Below are 13,554 nucleotides of genomic sequence, written 5' to 3' on the forward strand. Positions count from 1 at the left end.
AGATGTCTGAAATAACAACACAACAATAATCTGACAGTGTTGTGATATAAAGTCAGGTACAGAAAACTGTTAATATTGTTTATGATGTTAAACTAGTCGTCTCGCTGACTCCCATCAGATGAATTTAACCACAAGCTCTCTTAAACCCCACCCTAAAAAAACTTACTGATCTCTCTCCTTAAAACACAAAACAAGTTAATTTATATATTATATACAGTACATGATAATTTAAAGAGCTTCATATAAGGAAAATAAGAAGAAAAACTTAAGACAAAAAGTCTTTCAAATCTTCTGATATCAAGAAGAAAACCTGAATTAGATTAAATAAAAGAGAAATCATACATTAAACTGACATAAATGTGCTCTAAATAAAATTACTCCTCAGGTCCTTACACTGGAATTTGTTGTCATTTTTTCAGATTTCTCAGATTTTTTTAAGATAAACTTGTGAAGAGTAGAAACCTACTCTGTTGTTGATAAATAAATAAAGAAGTTTTATAAAAGTCTTGTTTGAAAACTAAGCACTTAATTCTTGTAATATTGTTGAGATGATTTAGTAAAACGGATTGATTTATTGTTTTAATATGACTATATATTAACATGAATACTGTACATTTTCAAACCTTCAAACATTTCTTATTCTTTATTATTGTAGGGATGAGACCAATTACATTGAAACATTTCAAACCCATTGACATTCAAACAGATCCTTATATTGAAAACCAGCCCTGCTTTAAACCTGGAAGTTAACACGCATGCTCAGACAGACCTCACAAACTGAAGTTGTGTTAATCTCTATACAACCTGACTTTACATCACAACACTATCAGATCGGTGTTGTGTTGTTATTTCAGACATCTGAACTGTTGAAGAAGATGTTTCTCATGTTTGTTTTTCTCTTTTTCTGCTTCACTTCTCTGGTTGGTAAGTTATAAATGTGTTTTATTACAGCTGATTGTACAGCGTTATGATGTTTAAGTGTATTTATGTATATATGTTATTTATATTATATTTTAGTTAAATTTTTATTTTAGTTTGAAGATGCACTTGATTTAATTTTTATATATAAACTAAGATGATATTATGAAATCTAGTTTGGATGTGTCTGTGATCTCACATTATCTAAATATTCATCAGATATTATTTATTTTAATACTCTGTTAAATGTTTATGGATTTATAGTTAAAATAAGAATATAAAAGGTTTTTCTCTATTAAAATTTGTTGTATGTGTGAAATTCAACTGAACTTTAATTCTGTCAGTAAAGTTTGAGATTAATCAGAATCTGAATGGAAATGTGATGAATCTTTTGTTTTTTGTTTTAATTCATGAATGAATATTTACCAAAGCCAGAAGATTAAAATATTTAAAGCGGTGTGAATTCAAAGGGCTTTTCTTTTTCATGCAGTTCTTTTTCTCATTTTTTATATTTAAAGAAACATTTCTTCATAAAGCGCTCATTTCCAAATCTCTTTCTATGTTTGTCTTTGTGCTTTTATTAAAGATGGAAAAGCTCAAATAAATGATGAAGTGAAGTCAGTGTCAGTGATGGAGGGAGATTCTGTTACTCTACACATTGATATTAAATTAAAAACAGGTGATGTGATCGATTGGGTTTTTGGACTTAAAGGGTCTCTCATAGCTCAAATCAATGGAGCAAATAAGACATCAATATATGATGTTTTTGATGTGAGATTCAGAGACAGACTGCAGGTGAATTATCAGACTGGAGATCTCGCCATCACAAACATCACAACTCAACACACTGGACTTTATCAAGTTACTATCACCAGCGGGACGGTGTCATCACACAGATTCAATGTTACTGTCTATGGTGAGTAAAGAGTTACTGTTTGTCCTGTCTTATGTTACAATACAGCATTTAGCATTTTAACTCTCAATAGTGTCTCCTGCTTTATATTGATAATATATGTTTTATTGTTTCTGTTCTCTCATGTTTTCCAGCTTGTCTGTCTGTTCCTGTCATCACTAGAGACTCTTGTTCAAGCTCAAGCTGTTCATTATTGTGTTCAGTGTTAAATGTGAGAGATGTGAGTCTGTCCTGGTACAAAGGAAACAGTTTATTGTCCAGCATCAGTGTGTCTGATCTCAACATCAGACTCTCTCTACCTCTGGAGGTTGAATATCAGGATACAAACACATACAGCTGTGTACTCAACAATACCATCACAAACCAAACTCAACATCTCAACATCACTCATCTCTGTCAGTCATGTTCAGGTATAGTATTTATTTATTGAGTTCATTTGTACCCACTTGGACCAACTTGAAACATGCTTTAAAATATTAAAACATCTTTAATGTAAAAATATAAGTAGCTAAATTAATTGAGTCGGCAAATGATGTGCTGAGGTAATTTTGCCACAGATTAATAAACTCATTTTAATCTTTAGCTTTATGCTGCATTTACACCAACCGTGGTAGAGGCATGAAGCGCGAATGATTTCAATGTTAAGTCAATGTGAAGGCGCGTTGAGGTGGGTCAGGAGGTCCTGCAGCGCGGAAGAGGCGTTCAGTGCGGCGCGGATGACGCGTTTCCGCCTCTTTCGCGCGTATTGAGTGTTGTGCATTTTGCGGTTCACGCGAATTTGCGGCTGACGCCCGAGTTGAAAAATTTTAACTTTGGTGGAATTTTGCGCCGCGTTAACCAATCCGGAGCCTGCTTGCTGCTCTGGTGGCAGCCCGGCCCGGAGTCACTCATTCAACCAACGCTTGATATTGTCCATAAGCAGTCACCCGGAGCTATATGATACAAGTTTTAATTTCTACAGAGGAGACAGGAATAAAAAGGACCTCGCTTGAAAGAGTGTCAGTGAGGACATCGGGCAAACTGGTAAGCTGTAATACACATTTCACGTTTGAGTCACGTGACGTTTATCTACCCGCGCTGTTTATTTTCCCCCTATAGTAAGGTTACCACATACAAACTGGTAACTCTCTTGATAAATGCACAATCAACATCAGTCATCTTGCAGACAGACAACCACATAGCACTTGCCCCTCCCACAAGAAGCGGAGTTTGCCTCTGACGCGCGTCAAATGCTTGCTTTTTCCGCGCGTCTACTCCGCTCTACACGCGCGAATGCATTCAAAGTGTTCAAGCGGCAAACTAGGTGCGGTATACGCGATTTTGACGCCCAAAACACGGTTGGTGTAAACTCAGCATTAGACCTTTATGAGAATTAACATTATAACAACACGTGTTTAAACGAGTTAAGGCGTTTCTTACTATCCAAAGTGCTCGAGAGTGGAGGTTGCGCTCTGTGGTGTTGCATCACCTCGTTGCTGCGCAGCCATGAGCCGCACGCTCCGTGATGGCGAGGATAACGGAATGCGTAATCAGATTTTAATTCCTCATCTGAACCTCAATCAATCATGTCATTGTCACCATGTGATCAGTTAATTTGGTCGGGACTTTGTAGTGTTTGTCCAGAGAAGATTTGTTACTTCTGGGTGGATACTCGGCTGTTACTCAGAGAAGAGCTGCTGTGGGGTTAGTTCACATCAAGTCACAGCTTCTAATGGAGACACCGCATAGGGAGGCAGAGCGGTAGATGTAATGCAACACATAAACTACAGATAAAAAAAGAGCCATCAAAGTGCCCAGGTTAAAGGTGCCATTTGTAATAATTGAGGTAAAAGATTTTTAAAAATTAGTTACACGCATCAAAAGAATGAGAAGAAATAAGGGCAAAGATGTCATTAAAAAAATGACAAGGTATAGTGCTGCAGAAATATCAATCTGAATTAGCATGCTAAATTACTAGCTACAGCCCGACTGGTGTTGTAATACCAGTTTCGACCATGGGAGGCCGTATGCGGGCCACGCACATAACCGCCAGCCAAACTGCAATACACGAATAAGTGGGAGTACAGCCCTCTACTACTACCGCTGCGTCCGAAAACTAAGGCAGCTGACTTGTTGATTTAAGATTTATGAATGCAGCTCAGAGAAATGCAATTCGGACAGCCATGGATTCGGACATGCCTTGATGCCTTCCTGCCTTGCAATAGTGGTTTCGGACGTATTTCAGTTCAGGGAAGAGAGCGGAAGAATGGCTAAAGCAAGAGACATTTACCACTACCACAAACATTTGCTGCAGGGAACAACGCGCTCGGAATCACAAATAAAATATGATAAATAAAGTAACCGAACCAGAGTAAATACTGGCACTGCTTTTCATCGCTGGAGACAACTAATGAACATGAAAGAAATGAGGTTCGACTCCGAAATGACAACTTTTCTTTTCGATTGGTAAGTAAGATGCTGTTAGTATTTCGCTAGAAGTTCACTTATAATAGGCATTGCCATAACCTATGCTCAGCTTGTACATGAACTACGGCTTTGTGCAGTAAATGTGGCTCCATCTGAAAGCAGCTGATGGCGATTCACTTTTAATCAATAAACCGGCTTCACTGACGAGAAGCGCAATGACTATCGCATGCAAATTATTTCGCATCCTTAGCTGTTAACGTTTAATAGTTAGCTCTACCCACGGATCCGATCCGGTTTTCACCCGTTATCTACCAAGCTGATGCTAAAATGTAACATTAGCTAAGAAGCTTGAAATGTCTTCGATTATAATGAACACCAAATGGATGCACGAAACGTAGCGGAAAACATTGCAATTTTAATGAGACCGAATGTTTTTTTTGTGACTAATGATAACTTAGTTGCTAATGTAAATCAAACTTGATATATGCTGCTGAATTTGCAGCTGCTAAATTAAAATAGACCAACTCACTTTTCTGGAGGTATACTGCCCCCGTCTGTTTGGCGTGTGGAGTATGAATTGATTTTTTTTTGGGCGGACATGTTAAATGGTCCCTTTAAGAAAAGAGGAAAGATGAGGAGAAACATACAGAGGATAAAAGTATACTGCTATATATAATGAAGTAGAATATATTATTATGTAGCTTGCTATGCAATTACACATAGAGCAATATTATTAACTAGCTTATGTAACATTGTCTACCCATTAAAAAGTTTTAAAAACATAGTTGCATTGTTACAGTAATACTTTGTTACAGTAATAAAAACCTAGATTTCCCTATTACTTTTAAACATATGCTTAGTATGTGGATCAATAGTATTTTTCTGAAAACCAAACAACAATTATACAAATACAAACTCACTTATATTAAAGGAATCAGGGATGTGATTTTTCCGGATTAATCCGGAATTCCGGATTTTCCGACCTGAAAATGTGACCTACGTGAATCATGCAGATATGTAAAAAAAAAAAAAAAAGGGGGGGGGGGGGTATCTCACAGCCGTCCCCGCGCAACAGGGCCACACCGGTGGCAGATGACAAAGAGATGCATTTTCCTTCCTTTCCAAGTATCAACAAGGACGTGTTTCTGACCGTTCGCAAATGGCGGATTCACCAATCAGACCCGATCGTTTCTCTCCTCTCTTCTCCTCATTTGCGACGTTTGGCTGTCACTTGCGTGACGCGAAACAAAGCAGCAAACATATACACGTCGGTTTACTTGGTGGATTTGGAGCAGCAATTTTCACAGAAATGAGAGGAAAAACTAGCACCATTGCAGAAAATCCTGGTGGCGACTGAGAGAGGGACGATGCAACAATATTGGTTCCGAAAAAAGGCAAGGAAATAAGTTACCTCATCGAGCCTGGTTTAACCTAACCCCGGATTTACACCACACGAGTCTGCGGCGCGTTACGGCTCCGAGGTGGCTTTGTTTCGTCTTCTACGCGGTGCCAACTCACACAAGAAGCGGATCAGAAGAGCAGCAGAACGTCACGTGATTTTCCTGTCAGACGTTTTTCTTGATTTTCTGCATGAGTTATAACATGGATAAGTTGGCTAAATGTTAATGTTTTGTTAGGATTCATTCTGTATATTGTTTAGTTTTTTGCATTGTCCTATTTTGTTGTTCTGTAGTAAAAAAGTGAATAAACATAAAAATTCAGTTAGGATGGACATATATTAAAGTATTTAGCTATGCATATTCGTCTAAAACACATCCTCAATTATGTTTATTTCACATACAGTGCCTGTGAGCAAGATGATGTGAAATACGGGAGTCTGCACGAGGTGTTTATTTTGAAATTGACAGGATTTTTGACTTTTATTTTATATTTACGGTGCGGCTTCAACGCGGCGCACGTCAAAAATAGACTAGGCACCTATCTTTAGCGAAGCGGCGCGTAGAGCAGCTTCTGGGACGCTCTTGAAACGTGCCGCGGCGCATCTGATGGAAACACAAGCATTGACTAGAATGACCGCGATCGGTTCCGGTTGCCTCTTCGGAGCCGTAACGCGCCGCAGACTCGTGTGGTGTAAATCCGGGGTTACCCCGGATTTACACCACACGAGTCTGCGGCGCGTTACGGCTCCGAGGTGGCTTTGTTTCGTCTTCTACGCGGTGCCAACTCACACAAGAAGCGGATCAGAAGAGCAGCAGTACGTCACGTGATTTTCCTGTCAGACGTTTTTCTTGATTTTCTGCATGAGTTATAACATGGATAAGTTGGCTAAATGTTAATGTTTTGTTAGGATTCATTCTGTATATTGTTTAGTTTTTTGCATTGTCCTATTTTGTTGTTCTGTAGTAAAAAAGTGAATAAACATAAAAATTCAGTTAGGATGGACATATATTAAAGTATTTAGCTATGCATATTCGTCTAAAACACATCCTCAATTATGTTTATTTCACATACAGTGCCTGTGAGCAAGATGATGTGAAATACGGGAGTCTGCACGAGGTGTTTATTTTGAAATTGACAGGATTTTTGACTTTTATTTTATATTTACGGTGCGGCTTCAACGCGGCGCACGTCAAAAATAGACTAGGCACCTATCTTTAGCGAAGCGGCGCGTAGAGCAGCTTCTGGGACGCTCTTGAAACGTGCCGCGGCGCATCTGATGGAAACACAAGCATTGACTAGAATGACCGCGATCGGTTCCGGTTGCCTCTTCGGAGCCGTAACGCGCCGCAGACTCGTGTGGTGTAAATCCGGGGTAACTGAGCATTACATTCGTGCATGAAACCTGATCGACGAACACGGAGGGGCGGGACGGAGTGGAGTCTAGAGTGATGTTTCTTCAGACTCCGGTGTGAATATAAATGACAGACACTTCAACCGCGTTTTCATCACTGCGTTTTCTCTTCTAAAGTTCGGTAAAAACACATAAATGGCTTAAAATCTTGTTTAAGAATCTGTTTTATAATGAGAATCTCTCTTTCAGCGCGCCTCTGTGTGTGTTTGCGCCGCGTGACAGCCGATTTGAATCTGACAGAGTTCGTCACTGTACATTAAAAATCCCACATGAACATTACAGCGTAAATGCTAGGATTAAGATTGATTTTATATATAACAGATAATCTAGATACATTTACCCTAATAAGTGTTTAAAAACATGGTAATGTTTTAATGTTTTGCTTTAGTGTTTTAATGTCAGACAATCATTGAAATGAGGGAAAAATGAAGAGAAAGGCAGCAGATATAGCATCCTTCTTCAGAAAGAGTAGCAAGAAGCAGCCAAACAAATCTTAGTAAAATACATTAAAGTAGCCTTCAAAATTCACATGATTTTCTGGTCTCTATAGTTTTTTCAGCAATAGGAAATATAAATTCTGGTTTCAAAGTAAATTTCAAAAGTTTTATTTGATTAAATATTTAAAAAAACATGGAGGTTGAATTATGACTATAAATTGTATGTTAATCTCAATTCATTTTAATAAAAATTAAATTATTGTAGCAATTGTATGTTATACATTATTCTGATTAACACACTATAATACTTAAAAGTATTTTAAGGTTGGATGATAGAGATTTTATATGCCACCCCAGAGTAACTGCTGGCCCCTGCCTTGCCACCCCTATGAAAAATCCCTTGCTCTGCCACTGATTAGCAAAACACAAAAAATACATTATATTATAAATCTTTACCCGGACAAGTGACTTTTGTGCATGGACAAGTGAAACACAAATTTACTTGTCCGAAGGACAAGTTCCTCAAAAAGTTAATGTCAAGCCCTGATAAACATATTACAACTATTTACGATTAACTAAGAATAATAGTAAACTTCATTATTGTTAATATTGTGACTCTTGATGAGTCTTGATAACGTATGCAGCTTAGAAATGCGACCTCCGGAAGGCTGCAGACTTAGGATTGAGCTCTGTATCATCGTTTGTTTCAAAGGTTTCGTGTGTTTAAAGTTTTAAGGTTGACCAGTTTGATTAAAATAAATAGCACCTGCACTTTTTTGTACAATTACTTCTATTTATTAGTGTCAACCTTCTATTGTTCATGTTTAACAGCTAACAAAGTTACTCATCTACAGGGGTCTAAAATTAGAAAAAGAGACCTTTAAGACACTTTATTATAACTAATGGTCCTGTGTAGCACATTTTACAGATATTTGTATAAAAAAAAAATACTCTGGTAAAAATAGAAGTACTGATTTAACTTCTTTACTCAAGTAAAAGTATCAAAGTACAGGCTTGGAAATTTACTTAAAGTATCAAATTAAAAGTAGCCATGCCTTTAGTTCTTTATAAGCCATTGCCTACATTTTATTTGGATGTCGGCAAAATAGGTCTTCTTTTGACATGAACATTTGCATGTTGCACATTTAGCTGTTAAAGTTGTGTAAAAATGCAAAACAAAAATAAGTTAAAACATTTTTTTATCATGGTTGTTGATATAGAGAGAGGTGGTGATGGAGCAGTGGACAAGACACTTGCTTTTGATTCCCACTGCTACACATCCACCAAATAAGTTGTTATGTGTCATACTGTACAAAAAAGTGGCATGTTGCACATCTAGCTGTAAAATAAATTAAAATGTGTTTTTTTGTTCAAATAAGTTGTTATGGGTCCTACTTTACTATCCGTATAGATCCGCCACCAGTTTGATTGGCGTGTGTGGGGGGGTCTCAATATATTTTCCTGCTTTTTTGTCCTTAGCCAATCACATGCCTGAGGAATAGTCTACTCATTTCCAATATTAAAATATGTTATTACCTTAACTAAGAATTGTTGATACATCCCTCTATCATCTGTGTGCGTGCACGTAAGCGCTGGAGCGCGCTGCGATGCTTCGATAGCATTTAGCTTAGCCCCATTCATTCAATGGTACCACTTAGAGATAAAGTTAGAAGTGACCAAACACATCAACGTTTTTTCTATTTAAGACGAGTAGTTATATGAGCAAGTTTGGTGGTACAAAATAAAACGTAGCGCTTTTTGGATTTAAAAGAGGAACTATATTTTATGGCGTAATAGCACTTTTAGGAGTACTTCGACTCGGCGCAGTAACACCCTCCCTCTCCCATTATGAGAAGGAGAAGGGGAGCGGACTTTTCAGGCGAGTTGAAGTACTCCCAAAAGTGCTATTACGCCATAAAATATAGTTCCTCTTTTAAAACCGGTTAGAAAAGCGCTACGTTTTATTTTGTGCCACCAAACTTGCTCGTATAACTACTCGTCTTAAATAGGAAAAACGTTGATGTGTTTGGTCAATTCTAACTTTATCTCTAAATGGTACCATTGAATGAATGGGGCTAAGCTAAATGCTATCGAAGCATCGCAGCGCACTCCAGCGCTTACGTGCACGCACACAGATGATAGAGGGATGTATCAACAATTCTTAGTTAAGGTAATAACATATTTTAATATTGAAAATGAGTAGACTATTCCTTTAATGCTCTCTTCAATTGCTTGTCATCAGCACATTTCACCATCAGATTTCCATCATTAAGGACCTTTGCATATTGTATGTCCCCTATCTTCTTAGACAAAATTGTTGTTAACATAAAAGGGTTAACTTTCTTCATGTTTTCCTGATCCTTCTTGTTAAATCGTATTATTACAACATATTCTTTATTTCTTTCTTTCTGGACAGGCTCTAGTTCTTTTTCACTCCCAGAGCTATCGTCAGTTTCATTTCTGACTCTCTTATTCCCTTTACCTTTTTTACTACTCGTCTGACCCCTCTCATCCTCCCATTCACCTTCTTCCTCTTCATTATAATCCATTCTTCCCCACCTACCTATTTCTGATCCATTCACCGAACAGTCGTGCCCAACCGCCTACAGATCCTATTGATTGAATTTTAGAGATGCCACTCAGTACAGTAGATGCCAACAAACCAGCGTGCCACGCTCCCCTGCCCAAAGCAGGGACTCCCAACCTCCACCATTTTAGCTCTCTTCTGACTCGGCGCTCTCCACCCCCGTCTTTGAGGGAGTACCCAAGGAAAGCAGAGAGGGCTGAACTATGATAATGTTGGTCTTCTCTACGTCACTAATCCCAGGAAGTAAACTGTTGCCTACAATCCGAGTGTTTTTGTAGTCCTAGAACGTTAGAGACGATAACTCGCGTCATCGTTTTCTTTGAGGTATGTACTTTTTGAATATCGTTAGCATGTACTAATACACACTTACACACAAAAGGATGTTTAAAAACGTGTATCTCATAATAGGTGCTCTTTAAAGAAATTAAAATTAGACCGTATTTATGAACATGTAAATGTACCAAACGAATGCAATACAGAAGGCCATGAGTATTTATTTATGGCATTTTCAATAGTATATTAGATAAATTAACGTGTATCTATAGTATGAAAACGAATAAATCATTATTTTGGCTAAATTAATCTGGATAGATCATTTTAGTCAGACTGATTTGTCATCATTTCAGAACACGCTTAAATGCCATCTATAACAACTTACATTTTATCCCGAGTGTTACTTGGTCCAAAATATGTAGAAATATGCGAGAACAAATTACAGAACAAAAATGTTTAGCTCACGCGGACCGAACGAAAAGCCGTTAATTAAACGGACTCTCTGTAAAATTGAGGACGTGCTTAATCAGTCGAGTCGGCGGATTATCATGTTTATAATGTTCCACGCAGATACTGTTGATGAAAAAATTTAATATCTAAATGTCCAGAGTCAAGTGTTCAGTGAGTTAATACTAAAGGCACCAGCGTTTTTGGCTGAAGCTTTCTCATCCACGGAGCGGACGCTGTAGATACACAAAGAAAGAACTATAAAGGTTTTTATTTATAAGTGGTTTTAATGCTGGTAAGCAATCAATTATATTATGACGCTTTGTATTTGTGTTGATCAGTTATTAAAGGGGGGGTTTAATGGTATTTCAAGCATTCTGACTTATTAACACAGTTATAGAGTTGTTTCCTCATGCTAAACGTAGGCAAAGTGTCAAAAAAGCAGTTGGGCGTGTTTCAGAGTATTTCTGTGCCGAATGCACTTCGCCAGGGTTCGTACAAGTTTCGGCTAATTTTTTTCGATTACGGTTCTAACTGACGTTTCAGGGGTTTTCGATACGTATCACTTCTTTATATGGGCTTCCGCCGGAAAACTTCCCCCGGAAAACCCCGCCCAGCCGTCAGTCAGCGGGAGACGCTAGAGCTTGCTAACAGCTTATCACGCCACTCAGCTTTGTTTAATTTCAAAAGTCAACAATGGCACAACAAGAAGTGTGTTTTTGGATGTAAGGAGAAGAAATCCAGCCTTATGGAAACAATGGATATAGTTTATTATCCGGATTAGCAGCGGAGTTTTGCGTGTGTGTTTGATGCGGTGGATTTTCATGACGAGTTACACGTGGTAAGTAAGACTTCTGTCTTATGTTGGAAATAGGCGCGTGTATATTATATAAATGACACGAACATGTAGTGAATCATAAGTTAAAACAGTGTTGTATAGTGTTGCATGACTCGTACTCGCTCCTCCCGTGTTATAACTCCTCCTTCTTCATTTTTTCGTACGTTATCGGAAAGATTCGGTAAGGCTAATCTTTCTTTTATAAATCTGATTAAACTTCTTTTATAAATCTGATTAAACTAAAGACTCTTCAGAGATATTAAGGATGTCATACTACTCCATAGGTACTCCAGATTAATATCAGAAATGCAGAAACAGCGTGTGTTACGTGAGCTTTAAAGTAATTTTAATCTTTAAAACTGCATATAGATGCAGACGACGCAGTTATTCTGTCATCTTAGTTTCGTTTCTTTCATTTATATATAAGGCTGGCGACTTCATTAAAACAATATTTGAACTCCATATTGCTAGCCGATTTTACAGATTCTCGAACTAGCAAATTACCAAAGGGCATTCTGGGATGAGGGAGCGGTCCTGAGCGTATTGAGCGACTGGAGTGGAATTTTCGAAAATGCGCTCTGCGCTCTGATGGAAATATTACCACACCGCTCACATGCTCTGGTCTAAAATCATCCCAATGACTATTCACATGCCAAATACCAATAACTAAAGAACCAAATTCTTTCATCTTTAAACATCAGAAAGACATCAACCTGCAGAAATCCGTCAAAAGGCAGAGGACCTGGCAACGCTGCGGTCCGGGCAACGCTGCCTTGCTTTTTTAAACAAGCTGGTCGAGCAGTGAAAAGAAGTGCCAAACCCCCTTTACCAAAATATTATTCCAATTTATAAGTGACAGCCAATACAGGGCTCGACAGTAATGGGCCAATGGCCTGAGAGGGACCAGCATCTCCGTTGAGGAGAACCAAACTGACAGCCGCGATAGCGGAGATTGTCACTCATCAAAAGGGTATTGTAAAAAGCTTGCGTCTGACTTGCAGCTATCATTCTGGCTTGGTGGGATGTCAGCCTGCGAGTCCTCTGATGCTGACCTTGTTCATTTACTACTCAATCTAAAACCAGGAGAGCATATTAAGTGTTCATTGTATTTTCATTTTAACTGAGCAGCTATGGTTACGCGTTTCACACACAAACACACACCTCTCCAGACCATCTTGACACTGACAGCAGCAAAAGCGACGCATGCGCTTTTAACTTGTAAAACTCAAGGGTGTATGGGTAACGTAGTCTCTGGTCTCATTGTGAAGGGTGCTTTGAAAAGCGGCAGCCTAGCCAAAGTATAAAATTAAACAAATTTAAACAGATTTGCAAATGAGCATTCCGGTACGCTAAAAGCACGTTCTGGGCGCACTTAGAGGTGGTGGTACGCTCAAGCTATATTTGGAAGTGGTGGTACTGAGAACCGGCGCGTACTGGCCCACTTAAAACACTGTCCCAGACCACCTCCTAAAGTGGTTTGAGTGATCAGATATAAGTCTGTCTCGAAATGTTTCGGAGGGCATTTACCCCTGGTCATTTTACGATCGGATAGCTATCTGATCAGAGGAAACGCATGAAGTGACCAGGTGTAAAAAGCCCCATAGACACTTAGCGTCTACGTCAATATTGCATCACAGAACGCTGGAGGCAAAAGAAAGGGAAAACTGAGGGCAGTCACTACAAATCAGCATAGAGTCTGCTACCAAAGGAACGCAAATGTCATGTTGTATTAGTACAGGCTTCAGTTTTTTATTGTGTAGCATTCTGCCACTGCCAGGCATAAAAAAACTACATTTTATTTTAATTCAATTTTAATTAATTCAACAGCAGTTATTAATCTTAGTTCATGTTCATTTTAGCATTTTCTAGTATATTAAAATGAAAATTTCTAGCAAACAAACTAACTAAGGCTTACTTAAAGAG

The 13,554-nt window shown here is 38.4% G+C and overlaps 1 protein-coding gene across 1 annotated transcript in view; it reads left to right on the forward strand.

The window, feature by feature from the left end:
- Positions 1-755: 755 nt before the first annotated feature.
- The window catches only part of LOC135748103 (uncharacterized), a 52,035-nt gene continuing 39,236 nt past the window's right edge, over positions 756-13,554 (forward strand). Inside the window, exons 1-3 of the mRNA XM_073813638.1 lie at positions 756-924; positions 1,505-1,834; positions 1,966-2,241. Coding sequence (XP_073669739.1) covers positions 756-924; positions 1,505-1,834; positions 1,966-2,241 — 775 coding nt within the window. The remainder of the gene's footprint in view (positions 925-1,504; positions 1,835-1,965; positions 2,242-13,554) is intronic.

Source organism: Paramisgurnus dabryanus, chromosome 24 (assembly GCF_030506205.2).
Source record: "Paramisgurnus dabryanus chromosome 24, PD_genome_1.1, whole genome shotgun sequence".
In the NCBI taxonomy this organism is placed as follows: Eukaryota; Metazoa; Chordata; class Actinopteri; order Cypriniformes; family Cobitidae; genus Paramisgurnus; species Paramisgurnus dabryanus.